The 17,226-nt window shown below is 54.9% G+C and overlaps 1 protein-coding gene across 1 annotated transcript; it reads left to right on the forward strand.

Moving 5' to 3' along the window:
- Positions 1-3,040: 3,040 nt before the first annotated feature.
- LOC138999441 (protein Daple-like) lies at positions 3,041-16,851 on the forward strand. The gene is made up of 10 exons (XM_070401540.1): positions 3,041-3,076; positions 3,279-3,408; positions 4,400-4,494; positions 4,634-4,750; positions 5,615-5,799; positions 7,962-8,148; positions 9,413-9,537; positions 11,518-11,604; positions 13,431-13,606; positions 16,712-16,851. The coding sequence occupies exons 1-10, from the start codon at positions 3,041-3,043 to the stop codon at positions 16,849-16,851; spliced, it is 1,278 nt and encodes a 425-aa protein (XP_070257641.1).
- Positions 16,852-17,226: the final 375 nt, after the last annotated feature.

The following is a 17,226-nucleotide window of genomic DNA, read 5'->3' on the forward strand; positions in this document are numbered from 1 at the left end:
TGAGTGTATCACTATGGACCAGGAGGTCACCGTTAGATACCCAGTCAGGGCATATGCCCGGGTTGGGGGCTTGATCCCCATTATGGGGCGTGCAGGAGGCAATCAATCAATGCTTCTCTCTCATCATTGATGTTTTGCTCTCTCCCTACTTCTCCTTTCCCCTCGGAACTCAATAAAGATAGATTTTTTAAAAATATGTAAAGTATAGCCCTAGCCAGTTTGGCTCACTGGATAGAGGGTTGACCTGGGGATTGAAGGGACCCAGGTTCGATTCTGGTCAAGGGCATGTACCTTGGTTGCGGCCACATCCCCAGTGGGGAGTGTGCAGGAGGCAGCTGATCGATGCTTCTCTCTCATCGATGATTCTAACTCTCTATCCCTCTCCCTTCCTCTCTGTAAAAAATCAATAAAATATATATTAAATATATATATAGAAAATATTTTTCAAACATATAGCTTTACTTTCTTCATTTTTCTTATAAACTACGCATTAGTGAGTGTTCTGTCAAATTGTGTTTTAGGCAGTTGACTGGTGGACTTCAGGGGTTCTTATGTATGAACTATTGACCGTCGATGGGGAGAATTTCCGAGCTGGGCTCTCTAGGTAAGACTTCACAAAATAAAATGAAAGAACGAATCACATTTCTGTAACGTGGCTGATGGGAAAAAATAATTTTTTTGAAATGTGGATAGACTTATCAGAATGAAGTGGTTAATTTCCATTTATAATGGTATAGGATCTATAAACATAATCTTTATGCTTCTTTATATTTTATGTGCCAGATAGATCTTAATCTTTATGGGGAGAGTGTTGTAATTTTTGTGTATCCCTAAGCAGGTAGCATGGGACATGAGCCTGTGGCAGAGCCGTTTAGAATGCGGGGCCTAGAGCAGTTTGGTTGGGGGGCCATGGAGACGGTGGAATGTTCGGTGGGAGTCGGTGGGCGTGGAGTCGGTGGGTGCGGAGTTGGTGGGTGCGGAGTCGGTGGGTGCGGAGTCGGTGGTTGCGGAGTCGGTTGAGAGGAGTCGGGTGAACCGTCAGGGTGTGAAGAGTCGGTGTGAACAGTTGGAGTGAGAAGAGTCGGTCGTTGTAGAGTCGGTGAGTGCAGAGCCTCTTCCTGTGTGAGAAGGGACTGTCCCTGCCTCCCCCTCGGGGCTCTTGTGAGGAGTGAATGTGCAAGGACAGAGGCACCTAGCGCAGGGCCGGGGATGGGCAGAGAGAAGGTGCCCAGGTGACTCCCGAGTCTGAGAGCAAACCCTTCCCGCTGCCAGGCTTTGACCAGAACCGTGTCCACTGGCGGCAGGTCCACGGCTTCCCTTCTACCAAGAATCTTGGGTTCTGGCTAGTGCGGGAAAGTGAACACGAGAAGAATAAGCAGGAGCTACTGCCGCTCCCAGTTGTTAGAACCGTGCCTGGGGCCAGCCTTGGGAAACAGCCACTGAGAGCAAGGGACACGTCGCGGGCATGCATGTCCCCAAACTGTGAAGGCACTCGGGGGAGACTCAGCCCTAGGACTCCAGTGGTTCTGGGAGGGCTCCTGGATAGGAGCAGAGATGAGGGGAAAGAGCTGACCGGCTCCCCGTGTGTGCTGGGCCCTGGGACCCGAATAGGCCCCGCGGACTCCTCCCGTGAGGGGGCCTGCCAGGGACCAGCCATGGCGTCCCACACCCAGCACGTGCCTGACACCCAGGGGCCCATAGTACTGTTTGCTGTGCCTTAGCCCTCATTTCCGAAAAACTGCCCAGAGCTGTTGGTTTTCCAAGAGGCTGTGTGTGAATGTTCACATAGGAAGTGGGTGTTAAACAAAAACTCGCCCGAACAGCCATTTATTTCCACCTCCCAGATCAGTGGAGTGACTGTGGAATTGAGAGGCCGAGGCTCAGCCCTCACACCCGGGATAGATCTCAGCCCCACCCCTTCCTTGTTAGGAAAACGGGCTCTGCGAAGCCCCACACCTGTCAGCGGGTGCACTCGTCCCACCAGCCGAGGCTGTACATGTCAGACACTCTCTCATCCTGTGTACAACAGATGGGGGCAGCTTTAGGTTTATGTGGTGCCCTTCTCTGATTTTCTGCTACTGGGCTGGGGCTGCTGCCGACAGAGTGACCTGCTGCCAGCGAAGAGTCATTTCCTAAGCTCAGCAGCTTAAGTGGGCAGCACCGAAGGCCCTCACAAGAGACAGGGTCTTCTCGCCCACGCCAATGCCCGGGGCGCATGCCCAGGGGTGGCCTATGGGAGGCAGGCGATCAATGCTTCTCTCTCATCATTGATGTGTCTATCTCTCCCTCTCCTTTCCTCTCTGAGATCAATAAAAGCATATTTTAAAAAAATATCTATCTATATCTATAGATAGATATATATAGATACACACACACACTCTCTCTAGAGGCCCAGTGCATGAATTTGTGTACCATTGGGGTCCCTTGGCCTGGCCTGAGGGAATCGGGCTGAAACTGGATCTCTGACAGCCCCTGAGGTCCCGAATTGCAAGAGGGCGTAGGCAAGGCAGTGGGACCCCATTGGTGCATGATCAGGGCGGGGAGGGACACAGGAGGTTGGCTAGTGGGAAGGGACCATGCGAGGGCTCCAGGGCATGTCAGGCCTGTCTAGTTCAGTCCCAATCAGCCAGACCCCAGCAGCAAGCCAACCTGCCAGTTGCAGCGTCTGCCCCCCAGTGGTCAGTGCACGTCATAGCAAGCTGTGGAGCGGCCTTAGCATATCATTAGTATATTATGCTTTCATTGGTTGAATGGATGACCGAATACTTAGCATATTAGGCTTTTATTATATAGAATGTTAAAAAAAAAAACCCCAAACAAACTGATAGGGCCTGACTCCTGTGTTGCTCTCTGTAAGAATGGATGTAGGTGGGCGAGTGGCTATAAGGGTCTCTGCTGGCAACTGGGATGCGGGCTGAGCTGTGATTTGGGAGTCCCACCGGCCTTTCCAAGACATGGAAACCAGCTAAGGGGCCTCAGAGCCACCCGTCCTCCTATCACCTGCTTTACAGCCCTGTGCTGTGCGTCACTTTGCTTAGACATGACTGACCTCGGTGTCTTCATCACCTACCGCTGGGTCAGCATGTCTTTTAGTGGCTGTAGGTCTCCCAGCGGGACCCTGTGTTGGAGTCACTTCTGTGCAGCTGTGCTTTAGGAAGTGAGCAGGTGCATGGAGGCCCTTCATCCTGGGGGAATGCGGGTAGCTGCACGGGAGCGGGGGGGCCTGCCCAGCGGGTGCCCTGGTGCGCATCCTCACCCCACCCCTCTTCCTGCACTAGGATCGCGGACACGTCCCCCAGCAGTTCCTTGAGGAGCTGCTGGGGGACATCATGACCCTCGAGGCTGAACAGGTCCAGAGGATGAACCAGCCCGACCACCTGAGCTGGGAGCTGGATCTGCTGATAGATGGTAGGCAGCAGCCCCTGGCGCCAGGGAGCCAGCCTGGCTGCGGTTTCTCCCCAACCCAGGGAGCTGAGCCCTTGGCTCTGAATCTCCTGGGTCAGCCCACCCTCAGCCCAAGTCAATAGGGTGTGATCCAGGGGCCATTTGGGAGTGTTTCATTGCCATCCTCCCCGAGGGGAACATGAGGGGCCTGGCAGCCTTGAAGTCAGGACATGAACTACAAATAAGTGTTGCCAGATTTCTCGGCGCCCGTGCGGCCAGTCCCAGGAGCTTCCCGATGACAGCACGCTGACCCCAGAGGCTGTCATAGATCTGTCCGTGGGGGATTGAAAGGTCTGGATGCAGGAGCTTCCCCAGTGGTCACTGACATGCATTATAACAGAGGCCTGGGCTGATTTCCTCCGTTCATGTCATCCTCGGGCAGATGGGTGCAGTCTGCTCTCTGTCTCCCTGGGCAGGGGCTGCTCGGGGACCTCTCCTCCTGAAGGACCTCACCCACGGGTGGCAAGTACTGGGCACACGCGCCCCAGATCCTCTACCCCCCGCAGACATACTGCTCAATTATCGTGCCCCCCACTCCCCCCGCTGAGCCAGCCAGACCCCCCGACTCTGACGGCCTGCCCAGACCATGCCATGTCTTTGCCGTCTCTGTGAGTCTCTGAAATCCTTGACTTGACGGTCAGGTTAGAACTTGGTAAAAAGTGGTTCCAGCAATTTAACCATCTTGAACTTCTGTTTTGGCCTCTCCACGGTCACCTGCCTTCTTCTTAAGCTCTGGGTGGCTCCCCTACCGGACCCCAGCTGAGCCAGCACAGCGGCCACAACCAACAGCGACCGCGCCTTGAGAACCGCACCCAGCTGATCATCCACGGCTCTCACACCTAGGCCTCGGGGTGTTGGGGTGGCCGTCTCGGGGGTATTGCCGTCTCGGGGCCGGAGACAGAGAGGGGAAGCGGAGGCCCTGGAATCTGGGCTCTGACTCCACTTTGCTCTTCAGCCTCCATCCGGATCGTCGCCTTGGAGGAGAATAATCGTACCCTCCAGGGCACGGTCCAGGCGCTGCAGAAGGAGAACCAGCAGCTCCGGCTGGAGGTAACAGTGGGTGGTGTCTGGAACATACGGGCAAGCCGGTGGCCGGGTGTCCCGTGGGGTGACATGTTTGGGGTTTGCTTTAAAGCCAAGTTCACTCTGTGACCTGACTGTGGCACGGGCTGGGTCTTTGGCTCTGCAGATGGAAGAGTTGGGGACCCAACTCAACCAGGACAAGACCAACAGTCCAAAGGAAGAGCTGGAGGGAGAACTCCAAGATAACATCGCAAACACCGGGAGGCCCTACTGGGCCACGCAGGTAGGCCTTCCAGAGCGCATGCCCCCCTGGCGCCCCTGCCTGCCCGAGGGAGCCTCCGGGATCACAGTCGGGTCCTGGTCATTGATCAGTGATTCCTGGGTGACCAGTTCGCTCTCTCAGCTGCAGCTCAGACCAGCAATTGTCAGCCTCTGCTGGGCCATGGGGGCAGGTGTTGCCTCCCAGGGACACTGGCCATCTTGGTGTTGATTGACAGGACTGGGGGGAAGAGGAGGGAGGTGCTGCTGGCTGTGCCGGGTGGGTGGTTGTTCCGTAAATATCAGGGGAAGTTGGCTGCTAGTGTTGTTCAGATATTCTTTATCCTGACTGATGTTCTATGTACTTTTTATTTTTCTTTTCTTGATTGATTGATTAAGTTATTACATATGTGTCCTTATCCCCACGTTACCCCCTATTGGGGGGGCGGGTAACTCATGCCCTCACCCCCCTGTTCTCCGTGTCCATTGGTTAGGCCTATATGCTTGCATATAAGTCCTTTGGTTGATCTCTATGTACTTTTTAAAAAATAGGCTTTTCCATTGGTCACAGAGGGCAGCCAAGGAGCTGATCCAGACAGCGGGCATCCTGTGCCCCTGAAGGTCCTGTATGTGGAGAGAATGCAGGGCTCCCGTTGCACCATGTGCTGGTCCATTCATGCCGTGGGCCTGGCCAGCGCAGGTCCTTAAGTGCTGGGAGAACCGCACTCAGCACGGCTGGTGCTGCCTGCCCCGAGGGTCCCTGCTCTTTGGGCTCTGCACTTGCCCTGCTCTTGGCCCCTCACTGCGTGTGTGGGTGCAGGGATGTGGAGTTGTTGGCTCCCCTGGGCCTGCACCCAGTGAGGCATCCACACCTTTTCCCTCTGGGCAGGAGGAACCTTCCAATCTGGGCCCCGAGAACCAGCAGGGGGCCGAGGAGAGGGAGCTGGTGGAGCTGCGGGACCAGGAGAAGCAGCTGCCTGAAGTCCAGGAAGCGCTGAAGCAGGAGCAGGCGGCCAAGGCCCTTGACACCGGAGAGAACGGAGAGAACGAGAGGCTGCGGAAGGAGATTCAAAGGTAACCGCCCGCCCCTGCAGCGGCATCTGCTGCATTTCATTCACAACAACACCCTCTGCACCCGCTGAGCTCAGCTCAGGTGAGTCTCCTGGTAATGGTGCCCTTTCACCCGCCCTGTCACGGTCACAACTGATGGTCACGAGGGAAGGGCCTCCAGCTGGTGGCTGGGATGGAGCATTGTCCAGGTGTGGGTGACTGCCTCTCCCACATGGATGATGGTGATGACTGTGTTGGGCACGGGCACCTGCATCCTCTCTCACCAGCGATTCCGGAAGGACATATGCTCGCTCCACGCCATTCCCGCGTTCCCTGTTGGTGAACTCACCTCCTCGCTGACATGCTCTTGTCACCCCCACATCGGTCCCTGTGGCCACTCAGGGGCCTGTCCATAGGGCGCGATCCTGGAATCGCCTGATGTGCACATTTGCAGCTGCGGTTGAACAAGGCCTCTGACTCCTGCCCGTTTCAGCTCTCACACTGCAAGCGAGCATCCCTTTCGCGGTCCATTGAGTGCCATGCAGTCCTCTTCTCTTGCTTTTTGGTGGTGATTTCGCTGTTTGCAATGGCCCCCAAATGGAGTGCTGCAGTGCTGTCTAGTGTCCCCAAGTGCACGCTGCGCTGGGCCTCAGGGAAAATCTCCGAGTTGGCACATGAGGGTCCTTCAGGCCCGAGATCTGGTGCTGTTGGCTGTGAGCATATGACACAAAGCGTCTTTATGTCTTGATTGGTTGACAGAAATGTGGCCAGAGACTCACAGGAACTGGTGGGGACACCTGCAGTGTACACTGCTCAGTACCCGCGGGGGCTCCATAGGACATTATACCGCAAATCCTGAGAATTGACTGAGTTATTGTCCTTCTTTTCAAACAGATGAGGAAAGAGGCTCAGAGAGATTAAATAACTTGTTCAGGTCCGTCCTGAGTGTAGTGGCCCAGTCAGGATTCAAATCCAGGTCTTGTCTCAGCCCAGAGGCCTGACCACGTGAAACCTTCCTTCTCACAGCCTTGTTTTCATATGTTTGGGGCTACAAAGTCAGGTGCCTGCGGGGGCCAGGCAGGTCCAGCAGGTGGGGAGGGAGGGTCAGCGGCAGGGCAGGCCTCGTGGAGAACACACACCCTCTGCAGGCGGTCAGCTGGGAGGCAGGCCCGGGCTGCCAGGTCATCCTTTTCTATCTGCTTTTTAAATTATTATTATTTAATCCTCACCCCAGGATACTTTTTCCATTGCCCTTCTGAGAGAGGGAGAGGGAGGGAGGGCGGGAGGGAGGGAGGGAGGGGGAAGAGAGAGAAACAGGGATGGGAGACAGATCTATTGGATGCCTACAGCACACCCCCCTCTATGCCAGGGAGCAATCCCACAGCCCAGGTACATGGCCTTGACTGGGAATCCACCCCCGACCCTTCCGGACACAGGCTGATGCTGTCACTGCTGAGCCGCCCCTGCCAGGGCCTTTGCTTGATGCTTTCTCCCCACCCTCCCAGAATCTCGGGAGCTGAATGTTGATGTGAAACGGAACATTTTTAGAAATATTGAATAACCAATTAATTTAAATTAAGTCACAGAGACCGTGTGGGCCTCACAGGGCCCATCTGTGTTCACATGGAGTCCATGAGCCTCTGGTCGTTGAGATTTCAGGTAGAACCCTTCCCCTGGAAAGCCAGCCGGGTAATTATGCCGATGATAATGATGATGATGATGATGATGATGTCAGTGGCTTTACATAATGCTCCAGAATCTCATATTTTATTTGTCTCAGGAGTTGGGATCAGAAAGGGACTTGGAATTGGGGAGAAGAGCTAGGCAAAGGCAGAGTTTCAGAGCAAAGATGTTCTGATTCCATGTTTTTCAGAAGTGCTTCAGTCATAGAACCCTTTTTCCAAGGAGGCGGACATGCAAAGCCTCCCATGGGAAGGATTTTCACAGGCTGCTCTGTTGAAGTGTGTCCGAGCCGGTCTGTCCTGTGTTTCAGCCCAGAGTGTGGCAGCCGGGGTTGCCGCCTAGAACCCCAGCGGACACAGTTTGGGAACCTCTGATTGTGCTCAGCCCTCATTTCCACAGGGGAAACCTGCGGCCCAGGGAGGATGTGGGTGTGATTGAGGTGAACATGGGGCAGAGGCTGGGAGTGCTCCTGAGCCCTGGGCCATGTGGCTCTCCACCCCCAGGCTCACTTCCTGGACTGAGGTGCTGCAGGGGGAGCAGGAGGAGCTCCGCACCCAGAGGCAGGAGCTGCAGGCCTCCCTAGAGAAGGAGCAGCGGAAGCTGCGCATCTGCCAGACGGAGTACCGTGACCTGAAGGCGGAGCAACAGCCCAAGGAAATTTTGCTGAACAAGCTGAGCATCCAGTACGAGGTGAGGCCTGGGACTGGTGGGCCCCAGGACACCGGGCCTGAGCCTGGGGCTGACAGCCTGGGGCTCAGCCCGCTCCGTCTGGGTCCTCATTGACGTCTGTGCCCAAAGACTGTGTGGGAATGTCACCGAGAGGACGAGAGGAAGCCAGAGGCATTTAACGGGGACAAGCACCTTGGCTGGTGGGAACGTGTTAGAAAAGACCTCTCACCAACTTTTGCTTTTTGTATTTTTTAAATATATTTTTCTTGATTTGAGAGAACAAGGGAGAGTGAAAGAGAGAGATAGAAACATCAATGAGGACCGAGAATCCTGGTTCGGCTGCCTCCTGCACCACCCCAGCGGGGTTCCAGCCAACAACTTGGGCATGTGTCCTTGACCAGATTCGAACCTGGGACCATTAGTTCACAGTCCGATGTTCTCTCCACTGTGCTAAACTGGTTATGGCCTGACCTTTGCTTTTTGCAGGGCCGGGGCGGTGCATGGAAGCAGCCAAGTGCTGTTTCCATTCTGTCCTCGCGGCTGAGCTCTTTGCCCTGTGCTCCCCGGGTCATCTCACTGAATTCTCACAATGCTTTTGTGAGCTGGGGCCCATCCTCATCCTCTGAGGTTGGGTCTGAACTCCGTCTGTTTGAAGCCGAAGCTTGGACTTTCCTGCCACTCCAGCCCGATGATATTCTGGGTCAGGAGTTGATCAACCTCAGCCTCGAATTCCTATCCAGCCGGCATTTCTTTTTCTGATGTCAGAGGGAGGAAGGGAGAGGGAGAGAGCCATGGGAGCTTCAATGATGAGAGAGAACCTCTGATGGGCTGCCTCCTGCATGCCCCCTACTGGGGATCGACCCCCTCATCCTGGGCGTGTTCCTTGACAAGGCATCTCTTTTGTGTACTCCTAGTGCATGGGGGGCCGCTCCACCACCTGAGCCACACACTCTGGGCTGCTTCGTAATGAGATACTTGACATTCTTTATAAAAATGGCTGTGAAGTCCTCAGAGCCTGTTGTACATTTTGCACGGATGGCGCCTCTCAGCTCAGACTGGCTGTGTTTTCAGTGCTCAGTGGCCACCCGTGGGCAGGGCTGCGCGACTGGCCGGTACACTTGGCCACCCCCATGTCATTGGCTGTGTTGGTCCTTGCGACTGGTGAAGCTCAAGCCGAAATGGCCATGTTCATGCACGTGGCCCTTTTCTCCTTTTGGGAGCAGTTTCCCAGCAGCGGAGTCCCAGGGGCCCGTGGTGTTGAGGACATTGTTGATCTGTGTTTCAGTCACTCTTCCGTGCAAAGATGGACTGGCAAGAGGAGAGAGGTCACCTGAGGAGGGAGAGAGACACCTTGAAAGAGCTGAACCAGAGCATTCTGGACGCGTGTGACGAGCACTGGACTGAGAGAAGGTAAGGGGGAGGGGTGACCGACACCTGTCCACACAGGGCTGCGGCTTCCAGCGCCATGCCCAGGCCTCCACATTCTGGGCAGAGAGCCCACCGGCGAACTGGTGTCCCCATGGCAAGGGAACAGATCATCTTCCCAGCGCACCCTGCTCTCCTTTCTCTGGAATGGCTCTAGAATTCTGCAAGGAGGGGTGGTTGGATTTTGCTGGCTTCAGAGACATGGCCCACTGCCGGGCGCTTCTTAATCTGCTTTTGGAATTAAGCTCAGCTTAAAAATTATGACAGAGGAAAGAAAGGTACCTAGGGAAGCAATCCAGGTCCTGGGCTGAGCCCTTTCTGTGTCTGATTTTCCCTTGAGGGGCTGCAGAGAGGGTTGTGGGTGCGCCATGGTTGTCCTTTCTCTGCTGACACGACACAGACCTGGCTGTGGTGTAGGCCCTGCGAGGTGCACAGAACCAGTGACCTGGTGGCCACGAACCGGCAGGGGTGATAGGATGTGAGCAGAGCTGTGTGCCCAGCAGACAGATGTTGAGGAGCTCCAAGGAGGCGGAGAAGGAAGCATGGTGGTGGGACTCGGGGTTCTGTAGCTGACCCGGATGGGGACAGGGCTAGCCAGGGGGGTGGGAGTTGGGGGGACATGAGGGTGGAGCACAGGTGGTCTGGGTGCAGGAAAGGTGCTGGCAGGGCAGGAGGGAAGGCTGGAGCAGGGGCCCTCAGATGTGGAAGGCCTCCATGCCTTGCTAAGGAGTCGGAATCCCTGGGAGTGAGTGTTTATGGGAGGCTGGTCTAAGGGCCAAGGGAGCTGCCAGAGAAGAGGCAGGAGGAAGAGGCTTGGTGCTGGAAACCTTGGGGTTGGAAGTCAAGTGACCCGAGATGCATCTGGTGGGGTCAGGGTGTTCTTCACCCCTCGGTGCTGAGCTGCGGGATTGTCCTTCCTTGTGATGGGGAGTGGCTGGCCATGGGGGCCAGAGGGACATGGTCACAGTGGCCAGAGGGGCAGTGACCAAGCCCTTGGGGTCACGGTGCTGCTTGACTTTTCTCCCGGATTCTTCTGCTCGTCTACAGCTGGCTCGCCACCTACCCAGGATGGTTTACAGGGAAAGCCACACTGTAGTTTGGGGTGGAGATGACCGTGGCCTGAGTTGGCTCTCTATAGCGCAGCGGGTACCAATGACCAGCAGAGGTTGGGTAGGTGCCAACTAGAAGCGTCAGGGGCTGGTACCCAGGGGGATGATCTGATGGTGGTTTTGCATTAGACAGTGTGTGCAGGCGGCCAGGGAGTGGGCAGGCTTCCTGAGCTGCTCTGAGCGGAGTCTTCCCAGCCCAGGGCGGGTTGGAGGCCTGTCTTCTGTGAATTTGTGCACCTAGCGGTGGGGGTCAGTCAGTGTCAGACAGGAAAGCGCTCTAGCATAAGGCCCAGCAGCACAGCTGAGGGAAGAGAGGAACACAGACTAGAAGAACAGATGCTGAGCCAAGGGCTCTGGGAGCAGAACAGGGTTGGTGGTCCTGGGCCCAGGGGTTTGCGAGTCATCGCTTTTCACAGCTGCTCCCTTCACTGTGAACTCTCAGAAAAGCTCACGTATTAGGTGGGACCTCGGCAGCCTCATGGCCAAAGGAGCCTGAGCTGCTGCCTCGATCCAGGGGACTCATTTTCAAGCAAGGAAACCAGGGTCTCTGCCGTCAAGGCCCACGCGTTTGCCATCCTGAATTCCACATGGTTGGGGGCTTGCTCTCCTGAGAGGAGGTACAGCCTGATCCTTGGTGCTTCAGCAGGTCTCCTCACGTGTTAGGGTACCCGGACCCACGCCACGACCTCCCATCCCCATCTTCCCCAGTCGGCGAGCTTGACGGGCATGAGCACCGTGATGTCCAAGTCCCAGGAAAATGCCAGCCCTTCTGGGCCAGGTCCCAGCCGGGGCCGAGGAGTCCATTTACATGTTTTATATAAAACCAGACTATTCTTTCTTTCTCCTCTGTCTACAGCGACACACTGAAGACTATGCCTACCGGAAAGGTGGAAGAGGGCAGAACTGGGGAGTCACAGGAGGCTCAGTGTCCTGCTCCTAGGAAGTGAGTTGATTTCAGCAGCAGGAACTTCAACACAGAGCGGGAAGCTGCTCTTTCACGAGTGGGGAAAGCCTTCTGGAGCAGGACCAGTGTGTGGGGCCCACACCTTCCCCTCTATGGCAGGTCCCCTGTGTGCACCTCCCTCCCAGCTCTGAAAGAATTTAGAGTGCCTTTCTGTTCTTCCTCGGGGTTATCCTCTGAGGGATGGCGAATGCCAGCTGCCATGTCCTGTTGGAAGGGCAGACGTCTGGATTAGAGCCACTGAAGCAGGACTCTCAGGCTGTGTCTCCAGGTTTCAGGGCCTAGAACGCCATGTTTCTGTTTTGGGAAGGAAGCGTGGGCCGGACACCTGGGCCAACACCCATGGTCTTAGGTCACAGGAACCTCTTGGTCTTCCCTACTTTCCTCTGGAGTCTCTGGACCCCAGGGTGGTTCACAAACACGTTCCCTTCTGCAGAGCAGCAGCCCAGGGGGTGGGCGGCTCGGTCCCCGAGGCTGCGGCCTTCCGTCCAGCAGGCCGTCCCCTGCGTCCGGGCCTGAGCCCCAGGAGCTGGGCCTTCAGATTGTCCTGCCCCAGCCCAGCCTTGAGGGCAAATCACCATGAATCCTGCAAGAGCTCTCTGTTCACATCACAAAACCACATAATTTCCCACCCTCCGCTGGTCCCTTCTGTCGGCGGGGACATGGAGGCATCGCTGAAGAAAGTAGAGGAGTTGAGTCAGCACAGTGTTGCTCTGTGGCAGAGCCAGGATTAGAACCAGCTGCGGTTCTTCTTGTGACATTAGAATGCCTCCATTCCCGGTTAGCTGCACTGTATTACCCTTCAAGTTCACTGTTTTCATTTATTTATTTTTATTATCATACACACACACACACACACACACACACACACACACACACACATATATATTCATTTCAGAGAGGAAGACTGAGGGAGACAGAAACATCAGTGATGAAAGAGAATCATTAATTGGCTGCTTCCTGCACGCCCTCTTCTGGGAATTGAGTCTGCAACCCGGGCATGTTCCCTTGACCAGAATGGAGCCCAGAACCCTTCAGTCCATAGAGTGATGCTGTATCCACTGAGCCCAACCGGCTGGAGCTATTTTAATTTTGCTTAAACCTCACCTGAGGGTTTTTTTTCCATTGATTTTTGGAGAGAGTAGAGGGGAACAAAGGGTTGGGGGGAAGAGAGAGAGACATCAATATGAGAGACACACTGATTGGTTGCCATCCAGCACACGCCCTCAGTGGGCCCAGGGATAAAACTGCAACCCAGGTACATGCCCTTGGCCCAGAATCAAACCCTTGACCCTTCGTGCTTGGGCCACTGCTCTTACCCCTGAGGCACACCGGCCAGTGTCCACTCTTTTTCATCCACATGGCCCAGTGGGCCCGCCCTGTTCCCCCCTCACCCAGATTCCTCAGTGCCCGGAAGGGCCAAGTCTGCCCGCCTGTTTCACCTATGGGGAGCTCCAGCAGAAAGGAGGAGGTCCTGACTCTCCCTGACAGGGCCCTGGGACGCACAATTGCCAGCACACCTAGGTGAGCACAGCACCTCTGCCTGTGCCTCCCAGTGATGCAGAGTGGAGGCTGCATGTGAGGTTCTGTTTCCCGAGAGGCTAGTGCGGGTTTCTGCCACAAGGAATGCTTCTCCCGTCCCTGGATCTGTGCGAATGAACTGCAAATGGTGCTCCTCGCCCTGCGGCCACATGCGAGGATTGTGGTGCCGGCCACACACATTCGGTGCTGAACCCCAAGTTAAGGGCCGCTTCCTCGGCTGGAGGGGCAGTGGGGTTGGCAGTGTCCTAACCCTCTACTTCTAATAGGAAAAAGCGCTGGAGCCGAGCCAGAGCCTTCCTCAAGTTCTTCCAACGCCAGAGAGACGGCTCAGGAGGACAAGCCAAGTCACCCCCAGACAGCCTTCCTGGGCCCCTGGAGGCCATGCCATCGTGCTCATACTGGGTGGAGGAGGGAGACGCCTGCAGCGGGCCCCCACCAAAAGGTAGGAGGGGCTGGCCTGGCTGCAGGAGGGCAGTGAAGGGGAGGATCTCAGGCCTCCCTCGAGGTCAGGGCAGAACCGACGAGATGGAGCTGGGTGCGCACACGTGTGCTTGGAGCCTGAAGGGGCTCCCCACACCCCCGTCTGCCCCCGAGGTGTGTGAACACCCAAGTAGAACATGTAAGCCCACGTCACTGTGGTGGCAGTTTCGTCCCAGAACCATTTAGTTCCTTCAGCATGACAAGCCTCCCCATCACCTACACTGGTGGGTCCTCGAATATCCAGAGCGGATCTCCATACAGTTACCGCAGAGACACGCTCAGAAGAGGATGTGTTTGGGGCTCCTTGTCTCTGCCAGGCCTCGGATGAGCCATTTCTGTAGGGTCGGCCCCCATGTAACACGTCAGGACATCTGCCAGGCCTTCAGCCAGGCTCGGGCTCTGCTCTGTCTGTCCCTCTGAAAAGCAGGTGCGGTTCTCTTCTCCCACCTGACCTGGCCCCGAGTCCTCCCACCAGGGGGCGCTGGACCTGCTCCTTTAGGGCTGTGGTGGGAGTGAGCCAGAGGTTCCATTGGTGGATTTGTAGCTGCATGTGCTGCATGTGTTTCCTGGGATCTAAGAGGCTGTCAGCTGAAAGCTGCCTGATTTTGTGCTCATAGAAAGAAAGTGATCGGGTGGTGGAGGTGACGGTTTTGTCAGAATCGCCACCAGCCGACAGTGCCTGGGAGGGATGCTCTAAGGTGCACCCTGATTTCAGAGATGTAAGATTGGGGTGTGTGTGTGTGTGTGTTTGTGTGTGTGTGTGTGTGTATCTTACCACCAATTAAACAAAGCCATTGACTGAAATGTGGTTTAGTTTTCAAATATCATTTTATTGATTATTTTCCTATAAACCTGCCAAACATGTCCCCTAAGAAAGTTAAATGTGATGAAGGACACTAGGACTTTCTAAAGACGGGGCCATGCCTGAGATTCGGGAGCTCCCAGGGCCTGGGTGACAGGACCTGACAGGACCCAGGGCCGTGACAAGGCGCCCTGTGAGTGTGACGGGTGCACCAGCCGTTCCGGGTGGCAGTGACCACTTCAAGTCCTGCTGTGTCACTCGAGATGCAGAAATGAAGTGTGCGCACGCGGACACACTGTCTGGGGGCTGATGTTTGCGTTTCCGGTCTCACAGCAGGTGAAGTAGGCGAAACGCTCACGTGCAGGTAAATGATCATGAAGCTTATTGACTTATTAGCATTTGTTTTATCCAGAGGGTTCTGTGGCCTGAGGTTTTCGTTCTGGCTCCTCACACTTTTTGACATGTATCACGTCCACTTGTGTGATTGGCTAAGTTGATGAATGAGCTGTAATCAACCCAAGTGACTTAGCAAAACGTTCTGAGAAAAAACTGCTTGACAGATCCCCGCTGTGGTTTGGATCGGTGAGTGAGCAGGTCAGGGGCTGCAGTTAGTAGCGGCAGCCGTGCGAGGGGGCTTTCTGGGCTCAGCAGCCTTTCGGTAGTTGACCCGCTTTGTCCGTCTCCTTGAGTTCTAGCTGCCGGGGGAGGTGGGCTCCATTCCTGTCCCCCGTTCAGAGCTGGGAGGGGAGGCTTGACCAGGGTCAGCACTGGCCCAGAGAATCGGCGTTGGAGCTGGGACCTGAACCGGCGTCTGACAGGTTATGGGCCCGAACTCTTAAGTTAAGCGCTGTGAGCACTGCCTGCCCTTCAAGCTGCTTGGGTCCCTGAAGATGCTAAACCAACTTGGGGCCCCAGCACTGAGGAGTGGGTCCCTTGTCTGTGGTGTGAGCTGTGTCAGCAGGTGGCGCTGTGGGGGAAGAAATAGCAGAGGTGCAGCTGTGCACTTGAATCCTCCATCAGAACTGGAGAAGTCCTTTCTGTTCATGTATTGACGTGTTGAGGAAGTTACTAGACCAATTGTCTGCTCTCATAAGACTAGAACTTAAAGGTTGTGAGGGCTAAACCTAGAGGAGAGGATGCGTCGGGATCTCAACTGGAATAATGCTTGAGCATGAGGGTGTTTTGGTATCAGGTAGAGGTAGGTATTTTCATTCTGTGCACAGTCATCCTGCCATGAGAGGCTGTGAGATGTACAAGAATTATTAGTGAGCCCTGCCCGTTTGTCTCAGTGGTTATAGCATGGAAGGACCGAGGGGGCGCAACTTAGATTTCCAGGCAAGCGCACATACCTCGTTTGCAGGGTTGATCCTGGCCGGTTGGGGTTTGTGAGAGAGGCAACCAGTGGATGTATCTCTCTCCAATTGATGTTTCCCTCTCTCGCTCTCTCCCTCCCTTCACCTACATCCTCCCATTCACTCTCTCTCTAAAGACCAATGAAAAAAGATCCTCCCGTAAGGACTTTTTAAAAAGAAGTCTTATTCCTGAGATGGACTATTTCACTGCACGCAGCAGGCCAGAAACATGCCACTAAGTGTCCCAAGGGTTTTGGAGAGGAGCCGGAGTTAGTTGTGTGTGAGACAGGATGTTAGGGAGCCTGTCATTAAAATGGATGAGTCAGCGCAGCTGGTGTGGCTCAGTTGGTTGAGCATCGTCCCATGAACCAGGAGAAGACCTTCTGATTCCCGGTCAGGGCACATGCCGGGATGCGGGCTCCATCCCCAGTACGGGGCGTGCAGAAGACGGCCGATCCATCTTTCTCATCATTGATGTTGCTATCTCCCTCTCCCTCCCTCTCTCTGAAAATCAATAAAAACACATTGGACCAAAAACACATTGGATGAGAATGAAAAGCCGCACCCTACATCAATAAACACCCTTGCTTAATAATTTCACCCATTGAAATGGAAAAACAGTCTCAGGCGTCAACTCCTTGAGCAATACAGAATGCTCCTCTGGTGCCACATAGAGCCCTGGCTCCAGCTGCCACTCCAACACTTAACTGGAGTCAGAGCAGAAAGGCTTCACCGGGCCCTGATGCTGGTGGTGCTGGGGGGAATGTTGCCTTCTCTCCGGGGCTGCACAGGATTCTGATTTCCCAAGTACATTTGGCGAATGTAGCACCATTTGTCCATTATTCAATTCATTTACTTGCTGTTTTCTTTGTTTTTATGCTTCCTCCCTTGGTTATCCGGGATGACAATTTAGCAAAGGGGCAACGAAAGAGTGCCTTTTGGAGCAGGAAGAAGCAGGACAAAGTCAAAGACCAGCCTCCAGTGGCCAGCTCGGCTTGGTCTAAGCTTCTGAAATCGTGCACGTCTGGACACATCCCACCCTCTCCTCCCTAAATAGCCTCTCCCTTTTTTCCGACCCCGAAGATCTATAATCTTTTCCCTTTATCCCTGTCTTGATCATATACCCTTTATTTCTGAAAATTTAAAAGAAAATTTTTAAAAGAAGAAGAAAAAAAAATAACTCCCACAACAACAACAACAACAAAGCCCTAAGAAAACCAGTCCACTTGGAAAAAGAACAATCCTGAACCTAATGGAAACCTCAGTCGCCATGACAACAAGGCCACACCACAGAAAAGGAGTCACCATCGCACTGCCTTAGTGGCTTGATGTGTCCCCTACTTGGACTCTTGCACCGGCTCTAACTCCTGGGCTTCCACAGCCTGGTCCTCCCTCCACCCATCTCCGTGGGCCCAGTTGGAAACCCGA

The sequence above is a fragment of the Myotis yumanensis genome, unplaced genomic scaffold (assembly GCF_028538775.1).
Source record: "Myotis yumanensis isolate MYYU_CA2020_CCGP unplaced genomic scaffold, mMyoYum1.0.hap1 SCAF_1, whole genome shotgun sequence".
NCBI classification, from domain to species: domain Eukaryota; kingdom Metazoa; phylum Chordata; class Mammalia; order Chiroptera; family Vespertilionidae; genus Myotis; species Myotis yumanensis.

Excerpts from the sequence above, each read along its gene's own strand:
- LOC138999441 (XM_070401540.1), top strand. The coding sequence starts at position 3,041 with ATGACTGACCTCGGTGTCTTCATCACCTACCGCTGG. Across the intron at positions 3,409-4,399 it reads GCTGGATCTGCTGATAGATG|CCTCCATCCGGATCGTCGCC; the intron begins GTAGGCAGCAGC and ends TTTGCTCTTCAG. Across the intron at positions 5,800-7,961 it reads CTGCGGAAGGAGATTCAAAG|GCTCACTTCCTGGACTGAGG; the intron begins GTAACCGCCCGC and ends CTCCACCCCCAG.